This window comes from Lithobates pipiens, unplaced genomic scaffold (genome assembly GCF_037356315.1).
Source record: "Lithobates pipiens isolate NorthernLeopardFrog02 unplaced genomic scaffold, aLitPip1_a1.2 Scaffold_8, whole genome shotgun sequence".
Classification (NCBI taxonomy): domain Eukaryota; kingdom Metazoa; phylum Chordata; class Amphibia; order Anura; family Ranidae; genus Lithobates; species Lithobates pipiens.
In genome coordinates this window covers 535,137,905-535,163,344 of record NW_027507903.1, presented here as the reverse complement: position 1 = coordinate 535,163,344, position 25,440 = coordinate 535,137,905, and the positions used below count along the sequence as shown (strand labels likewise).

At 43.4% G+C, this 25,440-nt stretch overlaps 1 protein-coding gene across 1 annotated transcript in view; it reads left to right on the top strand.

Moving 5' to 3' along the window:
- Positions 1-25,440, top strand: part of GGCX (gamma-glutamyl carboxylase) — a 98,079-nt gene that overhangs the window by 26,859 nt on the left and 45,780 nt on the right. The window contains exons 7-9 of the mRNA XM_077469565.1: positions 4,190-4,353; positions 17,691-17,956; positions 19,323-19,454. Of these exons, the coding sequence (XP_077325691.1) occupies positions 4,190-4,353; positions 17,691-17,956; positions 19,323-19,454 (562 nt within the window). The remainder of the gene's footprint in view (positions 1-4,189; positions 4,354-17,690; positions 17,957-19,322; positions 19,455-25,440) is intronic.

The window sequence follows — 25,440 nt, the reverse complement described above, 5'->3', positions numbered from 1 at the left end:
TGACATGACAGGTCCTCTTTATAGTGAGATATGGGGTCAATAAGACCCCACATCTCACCACTAGGCTAAGAAGCCTGAAATAAAAAAATAAATAAACCGATCACTGCTTCCCAGCTGAAGCTGCGCCGTTTTTTTTGAATGCAGAGGCCGGGTATGATGTCTATAACATCGCGCCCGGCCTCCGACGATCATAGAGACTCCGGCAACCATCTGGTCAGCTGGAAATCTCTATGATGAACATCCGGGGCCGGCGGATCCTCTTTCTGACTCACCAATCGTAGCGGTGACTTGGTAGAAGCGGGGGGGGAGGCCCCTCTTGCCTCCCGTAGGAACGATCAAGCGGTGGAACAGCCACTATGATCATTCTTATGGTGTAGGGAATCGCCGGCTGATAACGGCAATATCTGAATGATGTCTGTAGTTACAGTCATCATTCAGCTATACCCGCTCAAAGTCCATTGCGTCATATGACGGCAGGCGGGAGTGAGGCGGTTAAATGTAAGGACTTATTCTTGCTGGTAGTTAGAATCTTTAATATTTGCAAAAAAAATTAAGGTCTTCTATTTAGAGTAATAAGCTGTCAGATTAGTAAGACAGCGATATCGGAACCAATTCAATCATACAGTTTGTAGCGTACAATGGGATAAAGGAATATTCCTGAACTTTGTTTTAGCTCATGGTTACTGTGAAATTGTGTGAATGCATCAAACAGTGCATGTTATCTTCGCTTGCAGAGCTCGGATTCATTGAATGAGTTTACCATAAATGGATTGTACATCTGCTTTGTTTCAACCATTTAACTTTTGTATGCCAGTTTTTTTCAACCTTTTTTCAGTCAAGGCACCCCATTCTAAAATGTAAAAACTATTCTAAGGCCCCATTCACACCTGAGCATTTTGTAGCTTGAAGCCTGAAGCTACAGAACGCTGCAGGGAAAAAAAAATCTATTCTCAATGGACATTGAGAATACATTGGTAACCTTTTGCCCTGCGCAAAATCGTGGTAAAAACTGCCGCGGTAAAATCGTGCGATTTTTCTGCCTGAAAACGCTATGCTCAGGTGTGAATGGGGCCTAATAGTTTTACACAATGCAGCAACATCCACACGTAGGACACCCAACAGTGATTTATTCTTCCAAAGCAAATACACTTTTGCAAACTGGTACTGACTAGTATTCCAATGTTTCTCTTCATCCTCAATTTTTCTCCATCACTCAGCTAATGTGACCCCAAAGTGATAGAGAGGGGCAGGGGAGGGTCAAAAATAAGGATGCTGTGCAGGTGACTGACATCATCCTTATCAACTGAAAACAAGGAAGAGGGGCGCCTCTGAATGTATATCATAAAACAATTGATTAAAACAACAATGTATGTTCAGCCTCTGTGGTGTAAAGACACACCTGAACACACGGCCATGTCTCTTTACACCACAGAGGCTGAACATACATTGTGGATACATGGCGCGGCTTAGCCATCAGCACTGGTGTCTGTCCCCGCTCTCCCCTCACTACTATCGGAACCCTTATTCTCGATTGATGGACTTTGTTTTTCCACTGGACTGAGATATGAGTAGCCTGGACCTGGATTACTGATGGAGACCACGCTGTGGTCAGCCATCCCACCCCTTCCTGTTTGGATCTCATGTGGTGCCAGCCTGACTGGATCTGCTGTGACTTGCAGTCCTACTCCATCTCCTCAGCCCAGCATACAGGATAGGAATGCAACTTCTCTTTCCTCCATGTGAGTGGATATTGTTGTTTTAATAAATTGTTTTATGATGTATATTCAGAGGCGCCCTCTTCCTTGTTTTTATTCTAGCTTACTAGAACCTGCTTCTGATTTTCTTGGTGGCTGCCCTGACTGACCCAACGACATATAAACTGACAGGCATATATATGTGTACATATATTCATCCCTATATCTTGGACTATTGGGTACCATTTCCTAAGGTATCTGTGTATTGCACCTTTTTGCTTGTTTTATGTCCTTATCAACTGATGACGCCAATGGTCGTTAGGATGCCGGCAGCTAGAAGGTTGTATTGGTGCACAATGAAAAGCTGTGGCTTTGTGTAACTAAAAGGCAGGCTTTATCCACATGCTGGTTTGCATACAATTGTTGGGCAATTTTTAGGCATTTTGCCAGGGCACCCTGGTTGAAAAAAGCCTGGTGTATGCGTTCAGTAATAGAGTGCTGTCTGTGGCACACCTGAAATGCAGAAGTTGGTCACCAGGTGGCGCAGTTTAGTTATAAAATACAATATAAAAGGCTATGATGTATATCTATTTCTGCTACACCACACTGTACATGGAGAGGCCTGTTTTTCTTTTAAAGTAGTACTAAAGGCAATCTCCTCCCCTTTTTTTTTTTTTTTTTTTTTTTTTTTTTTTTTGACACAGTGGACAGGGAGGCTGACCTCAGTCAATTATTTTTTTATTTTTTTTTTTTAATATTCTATTTAAATCTTTGTCCTAATTAAGGAGATTTTACTTTAATTACTATTGCATAGCCAAAACAGGAAGTGAAAGAAGATTCTTCCCAAGTGAAGGAATCCCTGGGTGACCAGAACTAGTGTCTTGATTGGATGATTTCTCCTATTTTCCTGTTCTGGTAAAAAAATCAAATAAATTGGGACTTTCCTTTACTTTAACTTTCAGTGAGCACTAGTCATCGGTTCAAATCCTAACCACGGCTCTACCTACCTGCAGCTTGCATGTTCTCCCTGTGCCTGTGTGGGTTTCATCAGGGTACTCTGGTTTCTTCCCACACTCCAAAGACATGCTGGGAAGTTAATTGGCTTTTGTCTAAATTGGCACTAGTATGTATGAATGTGAGTGCAAGCTCCTGGAGGGCATGGACTTATGTGAATGTATAATAGATGTAAAGCCCTGTATGTATTGACATCACTACATAAGTACCTGTAATTAAAGCGAAGTTACACCCCGAAATGGAACTTCCGCAGGTCGGTTTCCTCTCCCCTAAACTCCGCTTCCAGTGCCACATTTGGCACCTTTTTAAGGGGGAGGGGAGAGCGGATACCTGTCAAATTCACTTCTGGGGAAAAATCGCTGCAATCTTCTGCAGCGAACTACACAATGCCCAGCCCCCCTCCTCCTCCACTGCCTTCTGGGAGACACACAAATCCCAGAAAACAGCAGGGACCATTCAGAAAGCGCAGCGCGACTCGCAGATGTGCAGTAGGAAACAGGCTGTTCTTGTTTCCCTAAGGCCGCGTACACACGGGCGGACTGTTCGCCCAACTTTGTTCGTCAAACAATCCGACAAACAGTCCGCTCAAAATTTGCATGAACGGACTTGACCACACACGATGAACGAACAGTCCGCTGAAAGCGTGCGCGATGACGTGAACGGCACGTACGACGGGACGAGAAATTCGACGTCCAATACACTGCAATGCAACCTTCGCCGTGTAAATCCTTTCTGAGCATGTGCGAAACTTAGTTTGTCGAACAAGCCTACACACGAGCGGACTGTCCGCTGAAACTTGGTTTCAGCGGACTGTCTTACGGAAATTCCGAAAAACTTTGTTCGTCAGACTGTCCGCTGAAGCCCACACACGAGCGGACTGTCCGCTGAAACACTGTTCAGCGGACAAAGTTGGGCGAACAGTCCGCCCGTGTGTACGCGGCCTTAGTAAGGATGCTGGCGACTGCACCCAGAGCCAAGGGATGGGTCGGCTTCGGGTGAGGACATTGCGGGCTCCCTGGACAGGTAAGTGTCCTTATATTAAAAGTCAGCAGCTACAGTATTTGTAGCTGCTGACTTTAAATAAAACATTTTTTTACCCAGGAGGAACTCCCTTTTAATAAACTTTTAATCACAGTAAACAGGACAAATGGAGACTGTGTATCTGTGTGCAACTTGGGTTGCAATGCCTCCTATTACAGTGAATCAGTACCAATGTTTGTAGCATGCGGAGATGCTAAGAATCATAGATATTGCCAGCATATCTCTTGCTCACAGTGAGCCTTTTACATACAAAGACAATTTGGAACACTAAAATGGCTCCTTCCTCAGGCAACCAATCTAAACTAGGGCCTTTTCCAATCAGCAGAACGATTTTCTGAGCGACCGTGGAAACATAAAAAGTGAAATTTGATTGACCTTCGTATGCAAACCTATATCTTCACTTCAGATTGCATATATAATGCCCTGTGTTTTTCTTGTAGGTTGTTTTTGTCTGAGGAGATGACAAACCTTGTGGTGGTCCATTGGGGTGGTCTGATCTTAGACCTGACTGCAGGATACCTCCTCTTCTTTGATGTCACACGCCCAATAGCCATGTTTTTTGTCAGCTATTTCCACTGTATGAATTCCCAGCTATTCAGTATAGGTAAGCAAACACAGCAGAAGGCATTCATATAAGGGGAAATCACCTGCTGTAAGTTATTATTGCCATGATTATTTTTAGGCCTCATTCGCACCGGGTTTTCAATCTGTACACCTGTGCAAAAGGCCGTCTTCATGCACGTAGAATGCATAGGTCTTCCATGTAGCTGCATGCAGAGAGAATATTCAAATGATCGGTGACAGGGGGCTGGCCGCACAGATCTCCAAGTGCATCCTGGAGTGTACATCTGTGCAGGTCAGATGCACATATCAGAACAAAGCCTGTCTTTATTCTGATCCATGCAACTGACTCAATTTGATAACATTTCAGCCACATTTAAATCAAAGTGTTTTTAAATAAATGTTAATTTTTTACATTAGTCTTGATCAGTTTACACAGCAAATACATTGCAGTTGTGAAGTAAACATATGCATATTGTGCTGGCTTCCTGTGTGGAAATCCAATGTATATTTTGCTTGACTGTTAAAAAGTGCATAGTTGATTTACAGATGTTTAAAGCCTAAGTGTAACTAAAATATCTACAATGAAAAATCAGCACAGGGGGCATAACTTACAGTCAGTAGGATGTGTCCCTTGTGCCGATTCCTGTTCTTTTACTTGAAATCCTCGTTTGTACCTGCTCCCCAACCCGCACCAACATTGTCTTCCAGTGCAGCAAGGTTTAAAGTGGGAGTAAACTTCCATGCATGACATTTATCTATAGGTAAGCCTATAATAAGGCTTACCTGTAGGTACAGTAAATATCTCCTAAACATGCATCTTTTAGGAGATATTTACTTTTGATGCAGCTGGTGATGTCGCTAGCACATGCACTCTGAAGGAATGGCATACTGTGCCATTCCATCAGAGTCCTGTGCTGTAAATGACAGCTCTCGCGCCCATGTGCGGGAGTGACATCATTAAGGATGAGCTCAGGTGTGCTCGCAGAGCCCGCCAGGAATTCGGCACTGTGCTGCGCTAATCACAGGCAGTGAGACATTTCCCGATCTCTGCAGCCGCACATCTCGACAATGTCTCACTGCCTGTGAGTAGCGCAGCGCAGTGCCGGCTTCCTGGCGGGCTCTGCACGTGGGCTGTGCGAGCATGCCGGAGCTCATCCTTAGACATCATGATGGCTCCAGCCACTCACACAGCCAGAGTCCCTGAACCTGGAAGGCAAACAGGGTAAAGATAGAAGCATGTTCAGCGGTGATGCCGCACTGCTGGAGGGCTTTGTTCTAAGGAAAGCTTCACATAATGTGCCCGTATGTGATGCATACTATCACATTATTGCATTGCCGTGCAGGATTATAAAAAAAAAACGTCAGCTGTTTACTACCGCTTTAATAAAACTCAGAGGTTGTCACGGGCTCTCTCGACTGTACCCGGCTTTTCTGCCTAGCTGCACCATTTTTAGAAGCCATACTACAGCTTCTATGAATAAAACAGGATCTAATAATGGAGGACAGGTGGATGATTGATAGGTATGCCCCTTCCATGCATAGGTCATGTTTTATTCATAGAACTTGTAGTACAGTTTCTTTGAATGGATCAGTTAGGTGAAAAGAGCCGGCATAATCGGGCTCTTTTGATGAGAGCTTGTGACAGCCCCCTAGTTGTACTAACCCCTGTCGTATGGGAGGGTTGTGGTGGGGGGCTATGGATGAAGGAGGCTTTCAACTAAAAGAAGAGGAAAAGGAAGGGACACATCCTACTGACAGTAACTTATGTCCCTTTCTGCTGATTTTTCTGTTTTTAATTGTACACTTCGGTTTCAAATATAGCACAAATACAAAGACAAAAAAAGCGAGCACAACAACCTCGCACAGTAAAACTTTTACTGTGACAGTTTAAAAATGAATGCACTCGCATCAATCAGTGACGAAGAGCACATAATGCACAGCCAGATGATACACTGAAGCCAGTGTTGTGGTGACAGCACTGCTGCAGGGAAAGCTGCATATTTCTCCTTTTCCTCTTGACAGGCTTGCAGGCTGGGCGGTTGGATAAGGATGGAACTTCTGCACCTGTACGGCAATCTATGCCAGAGCTCACTCACAGCTGAGGCTTGGAGGCTTAAAAGGGTAGGGCTGGCCCCTGAAACATGTTGCCATAGTTACCAGAGAGTAGCATAGAGTTCAGCACAGCCATGAGTGAGCCCTGGCGTAGAGTGCCATACAGGTGCACGGGTTACAGCCTCATCCAGCCATCCAGTGTGCAAGCCTGTCGGGAAGGAAAGGAAAAAGACACAGCTTTCTTTATCATACATCATGGGACGCACAGCCTTAAGTAATTACTTAATGGGTTTTAGGCTACCTTCAGGTTTTCTCCCTATATAACCCCTCTTCCTTCCAGGAGCACATCAGTTTTTTCGCCAGTGTCTCAAGGTGTTGGTCACGAGTGAAGATGTGCTCTGAGGAGCTCCAGGAGTGACCCATGCTGGATTTAAATAGCCTCCATAGACCAGATCCTTACAAAGTGCCATTGAGGCCTAAAGGGATGGTACCTGGGGCCTTGTATCCGAAGCACGAGGTTTTGCATGTAACGCCTCCTTGTAGGACTGGACCCCAGGAACCCAGGGCTTAGGTCTTGCTACATTACTTAAAGTTCCTGATGAGGTGCTTTAATGGTCCAGGGCAGTTGGAACCCTGTTTTAGGGACCCGGTCCCTGAAGGTTTGTTACGCAGCCCTCCTTGATGGGTGAAGGTTGGATTGTTTGTTAATTCAGCAAATCCTGCGGTGAGGATAAGGTAAGGAAAGAAACTGTTGTCTTCACTGTAAGCTCAGTCCGTGTCTAAATGCAGCAGCGTGTAGAGGGAGACTCTGCTAGGTAAGAGCTACAAAAGTGTTTTCTTTTCCCTGATGGGACCAGAGGGTTGGGGGAGGGTGGAGGTCTAGCTAATACCGCTTTATTGTTTGGCTGATTTTACTGTTTGAACCTGCCACTGGATGGGTTCCTGCTCCATGAGGTGTTACCTTTAGTCGATCAGGAGGCAAATCAAACCGATGATGATGATTCCTCTGCGGAGGAAATAACGGTAGATGCGCCTTTTTCAGCCTTTTCAAATCTGAGGAATTGCTGATACAATCTCTTACGGAGATGGTTCTTCTACTTTCATGCTACCCCTAACGGAGTCTCCTGAAAGTTTGATTTCTTCCTTGGGCTCCTTACAACCCTCTCAACCTTTGCAATGCGTTTCCTCCGCATGCAGTACTAGAACAGCTTAATTTTTATTTTATTTTTGCTGAATGGAATCACCCGGATAAGCATTTTCTCCCACCTAAGAAAATTACAATTCTCTATGCCCTGGAGGAGAAATTCTCCAAAAGGTGGAAAATACCAGCTGTCTACATTGTGATTTCCAATATGAATAAAGGCCTAACTTGTCCAGTAGACGGTGCACAGATGCTTAAAGGATCCAACAGATAAGGAGTTGGAATCCCTTTTAAGATCTACTTTTTCCATGGCAGGTGCCATTACTCAGTCTGCAGTCACTGCAATAAGCGTCTGTCAAACCCTAAAGGACCAATTTAAATAGGCTCTTAGAGAGCTTCCTGCACAACAAGCTCAGGAATTTGGCTGAACTACCAAAAGCGTTATGCTTTGCCATAGATGCTATTAAAGATTCTATTCACCAGGCACCCCGCCTTACGCTTATGCTTGTGCATATGCATAGAATCCTGTGGTTAATACATTTTTGGCAGCTGAGGCACCATGTAAAGATCTCCTCCTAACTGGGCTCCCTGTTCATGGGGAGCGACTATTTTGGAGAAAACTTGGACAAGTATATCCAAACAATTTCTAGTGGGAAAAGTACTCTTTCTTATTGTACACCACGGGACACAGAGCCATAGTAGTTACTGTGTGGGTTATAGGCCACCTTCAGGTGATGGACACTGGCACACCCTAAATTAAAAAGTGCATTCCCTATATAACCTCTCCCACTGGTGGGAGTACCTCAGTTTTTTCGCCAGTGTCTAAGGCGTTGGTCACGAGTGAAGATGTGCTGTGCTGAGTTCCACTGGAGCAATCCATGCTGGGGCTAGCCATGCTGGCCGGATCCATTAAAAGTGGCCTATTTTAGGCCAAATTGAATGGTACCCGGGCCTCGTATCCGAAGAAACAAGGTTTTGCCTGTGAATGCTTCTGTTTTAGAAAGCTGAACCCTGGGATCCAGTACTTTTTGGTAGTAAGGCCATAAAGGTTTTACTGGCAGGGTGCTGTTGCAGGTCCAGGATTGTGGGTTTCCTCAAGGATCACCTGCTCCTGAAGGTTTAACGGAACCCACCATGAAGGGTGAAGAATGGGTTTACCACAGAAAACCCTGCGGCGGGAAAGGCAAGTTGAGTTTTCTAAGAAATTTTCAAAATTTTCTTATGAATGTTTCCTTTTAAAATTGTAAATGTTGTCATGCCTATGTAATCACCCCTGGGGGGCTGTATTGAGCACTTACGTCTTATGCTTCTCAGAGAGCCACGATGTGATCCAGGAAGTTCTTCCTCCTCCGAGCAGCAGCAAGACCTCTGATAAGCCTGGGGGGCCCCATGTGCAGTCTGTTTTCTTCCCCTCTTCTCGGGGGGAAAGACCGCCAATTGTTGGGGAAAAAAAACTGCATGAATGGACGCCGCTGGGCAGCTTCCAGCTCCCCCCTCGCCATGCCTGCCTCTTCCTGGGATCCTCCATAGTGTCAGCAGCGCCGTAAAAGCGCATTTTTGAAAGACGGGAAGGCTGTAGACGGTGGGGAGGTGGGGCATAGCCCTGCGTTGGCTTCCTCCAATGTACAGCGAGGGAAGGGAGGCTTTTAAAAAGGCACCATTGTGTGTGTTCATGCTGCTGGAGGGACACAGGAGCAGAGATGGTTTTTAAAAGGTTTGGTGACACAGGCATTCCTACACACCATTCCCCAAAGGTTTGGTGACACATTTACTTCATCAGGCTGAGCATTAATAGCAGCGATAAAGCTGGACTATTGTTCATGCAGTTAATGCACTCCTTCTGGTAGTACCTCTGCTTTGTACATCAGGCTATGAGCGGAAGGGGGTAAAAAACACCTCGAAAGGGGACTCTAGTAAGACTACTACAGTCACACGGCAGCCTAGAAACATCTCAAAAAAGATGGCATCATCCCCTGAGAGTGATCAGGAGGGCCAAGTGTTGCAGCTGCCCTTGACACTGCAGCCCCTATGTATATTACTCAGGAGGTTTTTTCTTCAACTATTTTAAGCTTGGAGCAAAAAATAGATTTTTTATTTTTTTTTTGCATTCCAGACTGGGGCTAAGCATAGCAGGTCCCTGACCGTTGCTCAAGACCCTCATTCTGAGCAGCAAGCAAAGACGATCTGCCTTCTAAGGACCAGGAAGAGGCTAACGCCTCTGCTTCTGAGGAACCTAATACAGAGATATCAGGTTCGCAGGAAAGATTGTTGGTACAATCTCTCACTGGGTTGGTCCGCTCTACTTTTTCGCTGCCAGCAGAGCAGTCAGTTAATGAGCCCACATCTGGTTTGGGTTCACTAAAGCCTCCCCAATCTGATCATTTTTTTCCTATCCATTCGTGGCTAAGGAAGCTTATGTATTCTGAATGGGATAAACAATTTTTCCCTCCAAAAAAGTTTTCTATACTTTATTCTATGGAAGAAGACTTTTATGAGAAATGGGGAATTCCAGCAATTGACACTGCTATATCCTCTCTATATAAAAACCTGACTTGTCCAGTTGACAATGCTCAGATGTTAAAGGATCCAACAGATAAGAAGTTAGAGTTCCTGTTTAAAAACTATATTTCACTCGCAGGTTCAGTCATTCAACCTGCGCTGGCAGCGATCGGAGTATCTCAGTCCTTAACGGACCAGTTTACAGATGTACTCCAAGTCATTCCTGATCAGTAGGCTCAGGATTTGGCCGGTATATCAGAAGCATTGTGTTTCACAGTAGACAGTATGAGAGATTCTATTCTCCAGGCCTCGTGGCTTATTTTAGGGCTGGTACATATGCTTAGAATTCTATGGTTGAAAAATTGGTCAGCCGAAGTGCCATGCAAAAAGCTGTTGGCCAGTTTCCCTTTTCATGGTGAACGACGGAGAAGATCTGGATACATATATCCAAAGAATTTCTAATGGGAAAAGTTCCATTTTACTGGTTAAGAAAAAGTTTAAGCGTTTTACTTTTAAACATACTTCTTCTGCAGTGCCAGGGGCAGCTTCCTCCAAGCAGTCTCAACGGCCTCCACCGTCAGATTCTAGAGGTAAACCTCTCGGTCAGTCCCAGGGCCAAAAGAGGACCTGGGGGAGGAAGCCCAGAAAACAAAATACTAAAGCCTCCTTATGAAGGGAGGCCCCCCGCTCGCTCGGGTGGGGGGAAGGCTTCTGCAGTTTTCAAAACTCTGGCAGGAACAATGTCAAGACAGATGGGTGGCTTCCTCAGTTTCTCTAGGTTAAAAACTAGAGTTCTTTTATCATTTACCAAGGGGGCTCGAGAAGTCTTGCAGCCCAGGAAGAGGTGAATCATATTATAGCTTGGCAGAAAACAACATTCCTTGCCTATTTACAGTTTTCATTCCAGAAATAGGAATTGACTGGCAGACTACCATAGGGTAAATCGTGCCTGCGTGTTATAGCCGATATATTTTTTTACCAATGGGGGGGGCGGGGATTGGGAGGGTATAAGGCCGGCCGCCCTGCCCTGCCTTGCCTCATTGTGGAATTTTTTTTTTCCCCTGAAACTTCCCTCTTAAAATCAGGGTGCGTGTTATACGCCAGTGCATGTTCTATCCCGATAAATACAGTACTTGAAGTTGCCATCAATTGTTCCTGGGAGAATGGTCCTTTCACCCCGACATGTTTCTGTTATACCGGAAGATGGGGAGTTCCGGATGTGGAACTTTGTATCAAGGACAAGGGATCCGTTGGCATACGAAACAGATGCCTTGATTTTTTTCTGTGGGATCAGTTTTTTACTGATCTATGCGTTCCCTCCTGTTCTGCTGCTTCAGCACCTTCTTCACAGGATCAAGCAAGAAGGGAAGGAGGTGATTCTTGTGACTCCGGTGATCTTAGTTTGTCGAGATCATAAAGATAGCGGTTGGGGACCCTTAGACCCTACCACTATGGCCAGACCTTCTCTTGCGAGGTCTGGTGTTCCATCCTACCTTACAAACGCTAAAATTAGCAATTTGTCTATTGAGACCCACATTCTGAAAGATCATGGGCGATTAGCCTCAGTAGTTCTACTTGGGTAAATGCTAGGAAGCCGGCCTCCAGAGTCAAGAATCTGGAAGGCATATGTCTCCTGGTGTAGATCCAGGGGTTGGCACCTTAGGAAATATTTCACAGGTAGGATCGTTTAATTTCTTCAGATGGGATTAGAATTGTAGCTGGCCTTGAGTACTATCGATGGCCAGATATCGACCTTATCGCTCTTTCTTTTCATCAAGCACTTGCTTCTCTCTCTCTGGTTCGTAACTTTATTCAGGGGGTAACACAGATGAATCCTCCAGTTTGGTCGGCCCTAAACCTTGGGACTTAATTTTAGTCCTGTCGCTTATAGAAGCAGGCTTTTTTTTTTTTTTTTTTTTTTTTTTCGGAGCCAGTACCAGATATTGCCTTGGTCCTCTTGACGGGGGAAAAATAATTATCTTGGTTGCCATATCTTCTGCAAGGAAGAGTATCAGTGTTGGCTGCTCTTTCCTGTAAGGATCCGTATTGGTTGTTCATAAGGATGAGGCTGTGTTGCTGCCTCATCCTGAATTCGTACCGAAGGTAGTATCAGGTTTTCATTTAACCCAGAATATTGTTCTGCCTTCATTTTTTTTCCAGAACTTCGTTTCTGTGGAAGAAAAGTCACTACATTTTCTTGTTGTGGTGAGAGCAGTCAGGGTCTATTGAAAGTGACTGCTCAGATTCGTAAACAAAGGTTTTGTTTGTGTTGCCAGATGGTCCTAAAAGAGGACAGGCAGCATCGAAATCTACTGTTTCTAAATGGATTTGTAAAAGTTCCTTCTTTCCATATTAAAGCGCACTCCACCAGGGCTGTTGGTGCTTCTTGGGCAGTGCATCACCAAGCCTCCATAGCTTAAAGAGGGATTCCGCCCCCAAAAAAATATTAAAAGCCAGCAGCTATAAATACTACAGCTGCTGACTTTTAATAAATGGACACTCACCTGTCCCGGGTTCCAGCGATGCCGAGGCCGATCGACCGCTCGGGCCTCGGCTGCTGCCGCCGCCATTCGAGGTGAGGGAATCAGGAAGTAAAGCGAATCGGCTTCACTTCCCGGTTCCCTACTGCGCATGCGCGAGCCGCGCAATAGGAGATCTCCGCGCTGTCACTGGGACCCATGTGTGTCCCAGCAGACAGCGCGGCAGGGCAGGAAATGGCGTAGACAATTGTGACACCGGAGGGGGGGGGGGGGGTTCCGATCAGCGGAGTTCCACTTTAGGGTGGAATCCCGCTTTAAATCTGCAAGGCCGCAACTTGGTCTTCAGTGCATACATTTACCAGATTCTATCAAATAGATGTAAAAGGCATGAAGACATTGCCTTTGGGCGCAGTGTACTGCAGTTTGCAGTATGAGTCCTTTTAGTCTCTTGGTGCCCTACTTTTGTGTCTCCCTCCCTTCAGTTAGTATTGCTATGGGACATCCCACATAGTAACTACTATGGCTCTGTTTCCCATGATCTAAGAAAATAGGATTTTTATAACAGCTTACCTGTAAAATCCTTTTCTTTTAAGTACATCATGGAACACAGAGGTCCCTCCCTTCTTGGTATACACGTGTATTGCTTTGCTACAAAACTGAGGTACTCCCACCAGTGGGAGGGGTTATAAAGGGAGTGTACTTTTTAATTTAGGGCGTGCCAGTGTCCATCACCTGAAGGTGGCCTATAACCCACATAGTAACTACTATTGCTCTGTGTCATGTGATGTACTTCAAAGAAAAGGATTTTACAGATAAGCTGTTATAAAAATCCTATTTTTGCCAGTAAAAAGAAAGTATAAATGCCCTTCATTTAAACAGGCTCTTTCCGCCTTTATGCGGAGGCGATGGCCACCGCCGTCATACTCTAGAGGAAGATCTCAGAGTCAGACCCAGGCTCAAAAGAAGTCCCTGGGTCGGAAACCTGCAAGCCAGAATCCTAAAGCTTACTTATGAAGAGGCAACCCCCCTCACCAAGGAGGGGAGGAAAAGTTTGCAGTTTTCAGAAGTCTGAAAAGATCAGAACAGATGGGTCATCTCCAGGGTAATGCTGGTACCATCTCACTTCCTGAGGTCAAGTTTTCCCATAGATTTTAAAGAGGACAATCTCTGTTTCAAGCACTATACCAATTAAAATCTCACAGGGTGATTAGACAGATCCCCACAAAGTAGCAAGGTCTGGGATTTTTATTAAAAAATTTTCATGGTACCAAAACCAAATTCTAGATCTAAGACTTCTAAATCAGTTCCTGAAGATCCGCTCCATTTGCATGGAGTCTATCAGGTTAGTAGTTTATATCCTTCTAGGAGGAGAACTTATGGCATTAATTGACATCAGGGATGCATAGCTGCATGTTCCTATATTTCCCGCTTATCAAAGGTTTCTGCGGTTCAAGTTAGAACAGCAGCATTTCCAGTTTGTAGCCCTGCCTTTTGGGCTAGCCACAGCACCCCGGGTGTTCACCAAAGTCCTGGCCCCACCTCTAGCCAGGTTAAGGGCACAGGGCGTAAAAGTCGTAGCGTACCTAGTCAATCTATTATTAATAGATCAGTCTGTTTCTCGTTTGGAGCAAAGCGTACGCACTACAACCAACTAACTGAAAAGTTGGGTTGGGTTCTCAACCTAGAGAAATATTCCTTAATACCGCTAAAAAAGCTGGAGTACTTGGCTCTAATCATAGACAGCCCAGGAAAGGTTGTTCTTGCCTCAGACAAAAATCATCTCCATAAGAGAGTTGGCACTGATGGTCAGGTCAAATGGCATTCCCTCCATTCGCCTTTGCATGAGGTTGCTAGAAACTATGGTGGCTTCATTTGAAGCAGTTCCCTATGCCCAGTTTCATATAAGACTGTTGCAAACCAGTATCCTGTCTGCTTGGAACAAAACAATTCAAGCTTTAGACTTGCCAAAGCAGCTGTCCCCAAGAGTGTCCCAAAGCCTCACTTGATGGCTACTAACCCAGAATCTGCTGAAAGGAAAATCCTTCAGACCAGTCATCTGGAAAGTGGTAACAACAGATGCCAGCCTTTCAGGCTGAGGAGCAGTACTAGAAAAGACAATTGTCCATTTGTCACTGGACAGTGGACAAGAACCGAAAAGAACCTTGTCCATCAATATCCTAGAGGTTCGGGCAGTACGTCTGGCTCTAAAGACCTGGAATTTCAGGTTATGGGATTGTCCTGTCGGGATTCAATCTGATAATGCCACAGCTGAGGCCTATATCAATCACCAAGGGGGCACCGAAGGTCTCTCAGCGCAGAGAGAGGTGAACCATATTCTAACTTAGGCACGGAACATTCCTTTCTGTCCATCGGCAGTCTTCATTCTGGCAGTAGAGAATTGGCAGGCGGACTACGAGTCGCCAGCAGTTATTACCAGCGGAATGGTCTCTTCACCCGACATACTCCTAGTTGATTGGCAAAGATGGGGGACACCGTGCGTAGATCTTCTAGCATCCAAGTTCAAAATGAAGTTAGTCAGCGGCGGCACAGTGGTGTAGTGGTTAGCACTCTCGCCTAGCAGTAAAAGGGGTTGCTGGTTCAAATCCTAACCACGACACTACCTGCCTGGAGTTTGCATGTTCGGGTACTCCGGTTTCCTCCCACACTCCAAAGACATGCTGGTAGGTTAATTGCCATCTGTCCAAAATTAGCCCTAGTATATGAATGGGGACCTTGGATTGTGGGCTCCTTGAGGGTAGGGACCAATGTGACCATGTACAATGTACAGGGATAGGGACGATTGTAGACCCTCAGTCAGGTTGAACTGGATGGACTGGTGTCTTTATTCAACCTTACTAACTATGTAACTTTGTGGCCAGAACAAGGGATCCATTCACATGCGGAACAGATAAGTTGGTGACCCCATGGGATCAGTTCTCACTGATCTATGCTTTCCCCCTATTCAGTTGCTGCCTTCACTTCTTTGCAGGATCAAGCTGGAAAGAAAGCCGGTAATTCTGGTGTCACCAGCATGGCCCAGAAGGTCATGGCATGCAGAAATCATAAAGATGGCAGTGGAGGGTCCATAGTCCCTCCCACTACGGCCAGATCTGCTCTCACAGGGACCGATATTCCATCCTACCTTACAGTCTCTCAATTTAAAGGCTTGGCTATTAAAACCACATTCTGAAGAAACGTGGGCTTTCTGGGTCAGTTATCTCTACCCTGATTAGTGCAAGGAAGCAAGCTTCCAGAACAATAGAGTCTGGAGGGCTTATGTTTAGTGTTGTGAATTGTGAAATTTGGACTTGAATTTAGTTTTGTCTGTGTTACAAAAAAAAAAAACCATTTGAACCAATACGACATATTCCCCTAGTCCTTCTGACAAGGAAGTTGGTATTTTTGTTTGCTATATACTCGGCAAGGAGAGTTTTCAGAATTGGCTGCTCTTTCTTGTAAAGAGCCATATTTGTTGTTGTGGGGGACAGAGTGGTGTTACGCCCTCGTCCAGACTTTTTTTTTTTTTTTTATCTAGCTGGAGCCAAGATATGGCCTGCCATTGTTTTTTACAAAACCATGTTCCAGGGAAGAAGAGTCACTACATTGTCTTAATGTGGTGAGAACAGTGAAAATCTATTTTTAGACAACTGCTCAGATTCGTAAGACTGATGTCTTATTTATTCTGCCAGAGGGTCCTAAGAAAGGACAGGCAGCGTCAAAATCCACTAAGTGGATTCGACAAGTGATAATTCAAACTTTTATGATTTAAGGGGTAAGATTCCCCGGTTTCAAGCTAAGGCGCACTCTACCGGGTCGGTTAGTGCTTCTTGGGCAGTGCGTCACCAGGCCTCCATGGCTCAGCTCTGTAAGGCTGCAACTTTGTCTTCAGTGCATACATTCACATCATTTTATCAGGTAGCAGTATAAATCCTCAAGTCTGTGGGTACCCTGTGGGTTGTTTCTCCCTCCCCTCAAGTAGCATTGCTATGGGACGTCCCATTAAGTAATTACATCATAGGACACAGAGTAGGCTCTGTGTCCTATGATGCAAGATAAAGAAAATAGGATTTTTATTACAGCTTACCTGTAAAAATCCTTTTCTTGGCGTACATCATGGGACACAGAGGTCCTGCCCCTCTTTTGGGATTAAGTATATTGCTTTGCTGCACTGAGTTTGCTAAACTGTTGTGCTCCTGGAAGGAGGAGGGGTTATATAGGGAGTAAACTTCCTTGATTGGGTTTACCAGTGTCAACACCTAAAGGTAGCCTATAACCCATTAAGTAATTACTTAAAGTGGTTGTAAACCCTTACAACACACTTTGACCTACAGGTAAGCCTAGATTAAGGCTTACCTGTAGGTCCAAGAAATATCTCCTAAACCTATACGGTCACTCGTACACGGGACAACGTCAATAGACGTAGTCCCGGAAAAGGAGATCCGCGCTGTAGCCGTCAATTGACTATAGCGCGGATCTCAAGTGGTTAAACTATAGGCAAAACTTTTTCATTTTGGATAGCGTAAGGTAAAGTAAACAGTAAGTATAACCCCTATTAGTTTTTTGCCATCTATGTCCCATTGGAGAGACATTTTACTATCACTTCCTGTCCCATAGCCAAAACGGGAAGGAAATCCCTGCAAATTAAGGGAATCCATTGGGGCCCCCAGGTCATCAGAACTAATGACCCCATTGAAAGATTTCCCCTCCTTATTGTTCTATGGACAACCCAAAATTTGGGATTTTCTTGTAACTTCACTTTTGATAACAATAAACAAGACAAAGAGAGTGAATCTTCCTAATAGCGGCAGGGATAGTAATAAAAACCTGACATGCTTCTCAGCATTCAATGTACTGCGAGTAAGAGCTGCAGAATCCTGACCTTTGTGGGCTAAGGAGAAATTTGTTAACCCTGTAATGGACTCTGTCCAAGGATGCTGTAGAGCGCGGAAGGGGTAAATGTTCTCTTTTTTTTCCCAGTGTTTCTAGTGTGGTGGCATTTACATTTAGCACAAGGCTGTGTGCATGCAACAAAGATTATTTATGAAAATCTGAGAAACGTCTCCCAGAAATACCAACCAAATGTCTCTCCAAGTTTTTTATCCTTTTTTTTTTTTTTTTTTTTTTTTATGCATCTTTTTTCACTGTTCTCATGCCATCTCCATATCTATACTCTGACCTTGTGTTTAACATATATCCTCTTCACAGGTATGTTCTCCTACACCATGCTGGCCACTAGCCCTATCTTCTGTTATCCTGACTGGCCACGACGACTTGTGTCCAAATTGCCCCGTTGCCTACATTGCATATTACCACACACTCAGCCACCACAGAGGAGTCCAGAGTGTGCCTACCCGGGTCAAAAGGGAAAAGGAACTGCACAGTATGGGCTGAGGCATAAACTAGGAGCCATCTTTACCGTCATCTATATATTAGAGCAGCTATTCCTGCCATATTCACATTTCATTACCCAGGTGAGCGCCGTCTCAAGTGAACCTGTCCACCTTATTGAACTTTAAAATGTGAAAGTCCTGATGCATCAAGATACCTGATTTTTTTTTCTTAGCCGAAAAAAAAGCCTCCACTGTGCCCCTTTCTGATTTAGTTTCACTTTATTTGGGCCTAACTTTATTGCTAAGCACTGCCAACTGCCATTTTGCTGTCCAATGAGTGCTCAAGTGGCCAGTAAGGGCACATTTAGTAGATGGTGGATTGGCAATTGACAGGTCTGAAGTGAGAGAAAGCCAGACCTCAGAAATAAAGGGGCACAATGTAGGTCCCCTGTTTTAAAAAGTAATAATGGCAGGTATCCTGTGGAGTGCATAGGCAACATGTTTACTTTTTAAGCTATTGTATAACACTTCTCACATATGTGCAGCAGCAAGGAGGGTGGGCCTACACACCCTTATGCTGAACATGTGCCTCCATGGCACCCAAGGTTTCTGTGATGAGAACGCACTCGCTGCACACTCCCAGCATAGTGACCGATGGTTTCCAGTCTCTAGTTATGATTTGGAGCCGTCGGGACGGCTCCTGATCACGTGCCTACTGTGACAGCTAACCACAGTGGTCACTTGATCAGGAAATCTGTCCGGTCCATCCGCCTTAAAACCCAGTCAAAGGGCATGTGGGCAGAAAGAGGTTTAAAGAGTAAATTGCAGTACAGGTTGACTTTAGCATTGCCTACATCGTCATCAGTTACAATATCACCACTTAATGGAGTAGTGGTTTTAACTAGGATAAAGACTCTTCTTCCTCCCTTTTTTTTTAAATGTATTTATTTTTTTGCAGCTGTAGGCACTGACCCTGTACAAAAAAATGCAAACCACCCCAAACTATAACTAGCCTTTACAGCAAGGTGCACATGAAAGGGTAACACACATTGCCAACAAGCAAAAGATTTCCCAGCACACTTTCTAGTCTGCAAAAACAACCAAATTGACCCTGTCCCCAACAGGGTCAATTTGGTTGTTTTGCAGGCTGGCTGGTATGTGTGCTGGGAAATCTTTTGTTTGTATGTGGTAGGCACGGGCCCACCTTATGATCCTTTAATTTACTGGATTGTTATCATTTTGTATAGGTGACAGGTCGACTTTATATGAGAACAGTTGTGGGTTATGCACATGTGTCTTGTGTAGACTGTAAGTTCTATGAACCGTACTGCTTGTCGTATAGTTTCTTGATATTCCACCATGTTACAAAACAACTTTAGGTACTTGTCTTAGGAGAATTTAATGCATTGTGTTACTACTACCCCCTTTGCTATATGATAGCGCTGTAATAAATACTTATATTAATGTAATATACCGCATAGATTACAGTCTTTATTTTGCTCCTCAGGGCTACAATAACTGGACAAATGGCCTGTATGGTTACTCCTGGGATATGATGGTACATTCCCGCTCTCATCAGCATGTGAAAGTTACCTATAAAGATGGTATCACTGGAGAGCTTGGATATCTTAATCCTGGGGTGAGTGACTGGCTGCATCCTGTGTTGTAATAAAACACTTTTCTGGAATATTTTTAAAATATTACTCATGTCAGCAATGAATGGTTTAAATGTTTTTCTTCAGTTGAGTGCCACAATTCACACAGCACTTTACATACTATTCTTTCACATCAACCCTGTCCTCAGGGCCCACTAACAGGCCAGGTTTGCAAGATAACTGAAATGCATCACAGGTGGTATAATTTGCTGCTCAGTGATTGCAGTATTCTAGTCTGCACCTCCCCAAGGTAATACATAAAACCTGGCCTGTTGGAGGACAGGGTTGATGACCTCTGCCTTAAGGAGTTTACAATCTAAGGTCCCTTTCTCAAATGCATACATACGTATACATGTAAAAGAAAAATGCAGTGCATAAATGTCCATCAATCCCAGGAAGCACCCACTAGGTGAGTGACTCTGACCTTACCACTGAGAAGTATTCTTCCACCAACACCACAGTATGCCAAGCCTCTTACCCTTAAAAATGGACCACTAGATTATAAGTGATTAAAAATGCCCAAACACCAATCTCCTCTGAGGATTATCCACCACGGACAGCTCCGGCATGTATCCAGACATCTCTCCTCATGTTAAAAGGTGTAAGAACTAAAACTACTTCAAGGTATATATCAAACTATGTAAAATGTATTATAACCACAAAGATATACTCACACAGTAGATGTCATGTAAAATACTTCTGATGGTTTCAAACCAGCAAGATGGCTGTGGTCTACATGCACAGCAACACTAGAGCATTTAGTGGTGACTGACAATCACCAGCTCTCTCATGGAGTCATGGAGCCTTGAGAACCAAGCGATCAGAGATGTTTGATTGCTTGGTTGGCGGGGAAGGGGGGCAGATGTAGTATCAGACCTGGCAGTGGCGTTGTATACACTACTCCTAAAGTGCTTCAAAAGGAGCTGCTTGCAGGACTTTTTTTTGCTGTCCTGTCAGCGCAGCGCCCCCCCGGTGTGAAAGCACTCGGGTTTTCACACTGGAATTGCAGATGAGGCATTTTACAGGCGCTATTGTTAGCGCTAAAGCGAAACGCCTCCAGCGTGAAAGGGGTCTTAACGTGTTGTATGAATGCAACATATATGGGCCTGTTAATCAAGGTTTTTACACAGGATTCATGCAATTTTAAACCAAAATTCATTGCTCTAATTGGATTCCATTGGAAAAAAAATTGTGAATCCTGGGTGAAAGTTGTGAAAACAATTATAAATAGCCCACATAGTGGGGTTGATTTTTACTAAAACTGGAGAGTGCAAAATCATGGTAGCCAATCGGGTTCTAACTTACAGTGCCTTGCGAAAGTATTCGGCCCCCTTGAACTTTTCAACCTTTTGCCACATTTCAGGCTTCAAACATAAAGATATAACATTTTTATTTTTTGTGAAGAATCACCAACAAGTGGGACACAATTGTGAAGTGGAACGAAATCTATTGGATTTTTGAAACTTTTTTTAACTAATAAAAAAAATGAAAAGTGGGGTGTGCAAAATTATTCGGCCCCCTTGCGTTAATACTTTGTAGAGCCACCTTTTGCTGCGATTACAGCTGCAAGTCGCTTGGGGTATGTCTCTATCAGTTTTGCACATCGAGAGACTGAAATTCTTGCCCATTCTTCCTTGCAAAACAGCTCGAGCTCAGTGAGGTTGGATGGAGAGCGTTTGTGCACAGCAGTTTTCAGCTCTTTCCACAGATTCTCGATTGGATTCAGGTCTGGACTTTGACTTGGCCATTCTAACACCTGGATACGTTTATTTGTGAGCCATTCCTTTGTAGATTTTGCTGTATGTTTGGGATCATTGTCTTGTTGGAAGATAAATCTCCATCCCAGTTTCAGGTCTTTTGCAGACTCCAACAGGTTTTCATCCAGAATGGTCCTGTATTTGGCTGCATCCATCTTCCCCTCAATTTTAACCATCTTCCCTGTCCCTGCTGAAGAAAAGCAGGCCCAAACCATGATGCTGCCACCACCATGTTTGACAGTGGGGATGGTGTGTTGAGGGTGATGAGCTGTGTTGCTTTTACGCCAAACATATCGTTTTGCATTGTGGGCAAAAAGTTCGATTTTGGTTTCCTCTGACCAGAGCACCTTCTTCCACATGTTTGGTGTGTCTCCCAGGTGGCTTGTGGCAAACTTTAGACGAGACTTTTTATGGATATCTTTGAGAAATGGCTTTCTTCTTGCCACTCTTCCATAAAGGCCAGATTTGTGCAGTGTACGACTGATTGTTGTCCTATGGACAGACTCTCCCACCTCAGCTGTAGTTCTCTGCAGTTCATCCAGAGTGATCATGGGCCTCTTGGCTGCATCTCTGATCAGTCTTCTCCTTGTCTGAGCTGAAAGTTTAGAGGGACGGCCAGGTCTTGCTAGATTTGCAGTGGTCTGATACTCCTTCCATTTCAAAATGATCGCTTGCACAGTGCTCCTTGGGATGTTTAAAGCTTGGGAAATCTTTTTGTATCCAAATCCGGCTTTAAACTTCTCCACAACAGTATTACGGACCTGCCTGGTGTGTTCCTTGGTCTTAATGATGCTCTCTGCGCTTTCAACAGAACCCTGAGACTATCACAGAGCAGGTGCATTTATACAGAGACTTGATTACACACAGGTGGATTCTATTTATCACCATCAGTCATTTAGGACAACATTGGATCATTCAGAGATCCTCGCTGAACTTCTGGAGTGAGTTTGCTGCACTGAAAGTAAAAGGGCCGAATAACTTTGCACGCACCACTTTTCAGTTTTTTATTTGCTAAAAAAGTTTAAAATATCCAATAGATTTCGTTCCACTTCACAATTGTGTCCCACTTGTTGGTGATTCTTCACAAAAAATTAAAATTTTATATCTTTATGTTTGAAGCCTGAAATGTGGCAAAAGGTTGAAAAGTTAAAGGGGGCTGAATACTTTCGCAAGGCACTGTAAGTTTTGACAATAAAACCTGGAAGCTGATTGGTTTCAATGCAGAGTTGCACCAGATTTTTCACAGTCAAGTTTTAGTAAATCAACCCCAAGTTGTCTGGGTCAACACATTATGTACATCTGAATGACGTGCATAATGACGTAAACTGTACTGTTAAATGATAATGCTTTATTATACAAGGCAATACAAAATACAGAAATGTTGAACGCAACTCACAAGCCATATGAATTCTGCTGGCTTTTCAATGTGTATGCAAACTCTGGGTTAATTTTCCCTGTGGATGATTCCTACCCTGGATTGTGACTTTTAGCTTGGCTATGTGCCACACTTTTGTTGATATAAAACCAACAAACTTGCTGTAGTAGGTTTTTCAGATAGCAGATTCAAGGAAGCAGCCCATGCCAAGAAGTACATCTGGCTTTAGAAGGTCATGCCTGAATTTTACTTTTTAGCAGTCATGAAGTAAGCTGCCTAACAATTCAAACTACAACCTTTACATTTTTATTTGCAAACTTTTGATTGCATTCCGCACTGTCTGATATGGTAACCAGTCTATATTTGCTTATGCAGTCTGACCTTAAAGTGTTACAGCAAAGCATGCTTGTTATACTCGCTGTGGAACCTAAGGGGTTAATCCTCTGCATTGTGAAAAAAGTCTGTTTGATCCTGACTTCTCTGATCCTCTTCTTCTTCCACTGACTCCAAAACTGGTCCAGATAAGACAAAGTCTACCAGGCTGCCCATGCTCAGTTTGGTGTGTATTGCTAGAGAGGTTTTTTTTTTCCTCATGGAGCAGTGCATGTGATCAACACAGGGCCAGTCAGCGCTGTCCAGACAGAGGGTCAGGGGTCTTGCATGCTGAGAGGGCAGCCAGTGCAGTATGAAATTTCCTACTACATGCTTTAACCAGACACTGATGGAAGTCACAAGTCCTGCTATATACTGTTGACGAGAAAAGGTATTTAGCAGTTTATATTTACTAAAATGATTTGCATTTCCATGTACTGTGGGAGACCAGATATAATGAATGCAGGGTTGTGGGTTAAGTAACACTTTAATAACTAGAAAATGCATTTCCTGCAGAAAATGCATTTCCTGCAGAAAATGCATGGGAATGCTGAATAGCATAAAAACTGCCCCATCATATTACTCTATTATAAATCAGTACATGGTGTGTCTGTGCTCTCCCCCAATGCCCATCACTGTGTATAAGAAGCTTTGGTAACCATGGAAACAAAACAGACAACAAAAGCCTGGATGCCTTAAATTACATTTTCTGAAAAGGTCACTAAACTTAAACGGCTTTTTCACAAAAACTGTAAAATATATCAAACTGAAAAAATATAGCCAGATAGCTGAATATTTTGTGAACATTTTAAAGTTTGTTTGGCATTTGTAGGTGAAAGTATGAAGGACCTGAAACTTTTGGTAGCGGAAGAAGATTTTAAAGATTTTAAGCATGCTCTCATTAACTTCAATGTTAAAAAAAAAGTGTTTAAAAAGCTTAATATTTTAAAAAGTCTAAATAGTAGAAACAAAGTTGAAGGAGAGCACTCATCAGCTGAAAGAGCTGAACATTTTAAAAGTTGAATGGCTATAATAGCTGAAAGTATGCAGAAGTTACGCAGAGCCAAAAAACGTACGGAATAATAATAAAAAGACTATGATGATTAATAAAAAAAAACAAATAACAATAGTGGGACTGCTAAAGCATTCCCACTAACTAGAAAATGCATTTCCTGGAGAAAATGCATGGGAATGCTGAATAGCATCAAAACAGCCCCATCATATTCGTCTATTATAAATCAGTACATGGTGTGTCTGTGCTCTCCCCTGAGCTCTGTAATCTGAGATGCTCCAGCCGCCTCACCCCACTGCCCATCACTGTATAAGAAGCTTTGGTAACCATGAAAACAAAACAGACAACAAAAGGCTGGATGCCCTAAATTTAATGAAATTGTCCGAAATGATCACTAAACGTAAACGGCTTTTTCACAAAAAACTGTAAAAGATATCAAACTGAAAAGATATAGCCAGATACCTGAATATTTTGTTAACATTTTAAAGTTTGTTTGGCGTCTGTAGGTGAAAGTATGAAGGAGCTGAAACTTTTGGTAGTGGAAGAAGATTTTAAGCATGCTCTCGTTGACTTCAATGTTAAAAAAAAGTGTTAAAAAGCTCAATATTTTAAAAAGTATAAATAGTAGAAAAAAAGTTGAAGTCCCATCATCAGCTGAAAGAGCTGAACATTTTAAAAGTTGAATGGCTTTAATAGGTGAAAGTATGCAGAAGGTACACAGAGCCAAAAAACATACGGAATAATAATAATAAGATGATTAATAAATAAAAAAAACAAATAACAATAGTGGGACTGCTAAAGCATTCCCACTAATAGAGTTCAATACTTCAGGCTACAATTATGCACACAACTAAAAGTCAGAGTTGTGCCTCATCCCTGGTTCTTCTTCCCTTCCTTTCTTGTTCAAAGGGGTCTTATGGATGTTTGATGTAAGAGAGTTTGAAAGCAAACGGCTGCTGTGCTCTAATGCTTTGTGCATCCGGTGCCAAAGGTGCCTCTTGTATTAAAAGTTTATCTGGAAAACACAATAATTATTATTTTTATTTATATATTTAAGAAAAAACTTTATAAAACGCAAGGTATTTATATGCCATCTATGTAGCCAAAATCATTGGCGTAAAGTGCAGTTATAGTAGGGCTGGCCCAACCAATAAAAGAAGTCTAGAAATTGTAAAGCGGGCCATTCATGCTTGCATTTTCATTCAAGCGTTCGCAGAAAAATCCTTCTTTAGAACATTCTTACTTGCCGTCGTCAACTAATTTTGTTCAAAAGACCTTAAAATTTAATCCAGATCTGCTATTTTAATGGAATCTCAGTTGAATTAAACAGGTTTTCTTAGGATATGTACCATTTGCCTTGAATAGAAACCGCATTCATAGTTAGAATTTAATTCAAAGAAAAATTTTCCATCTTGCTCCTTTTTGAATTTTTTCATTATTACGGTTGATGGTCG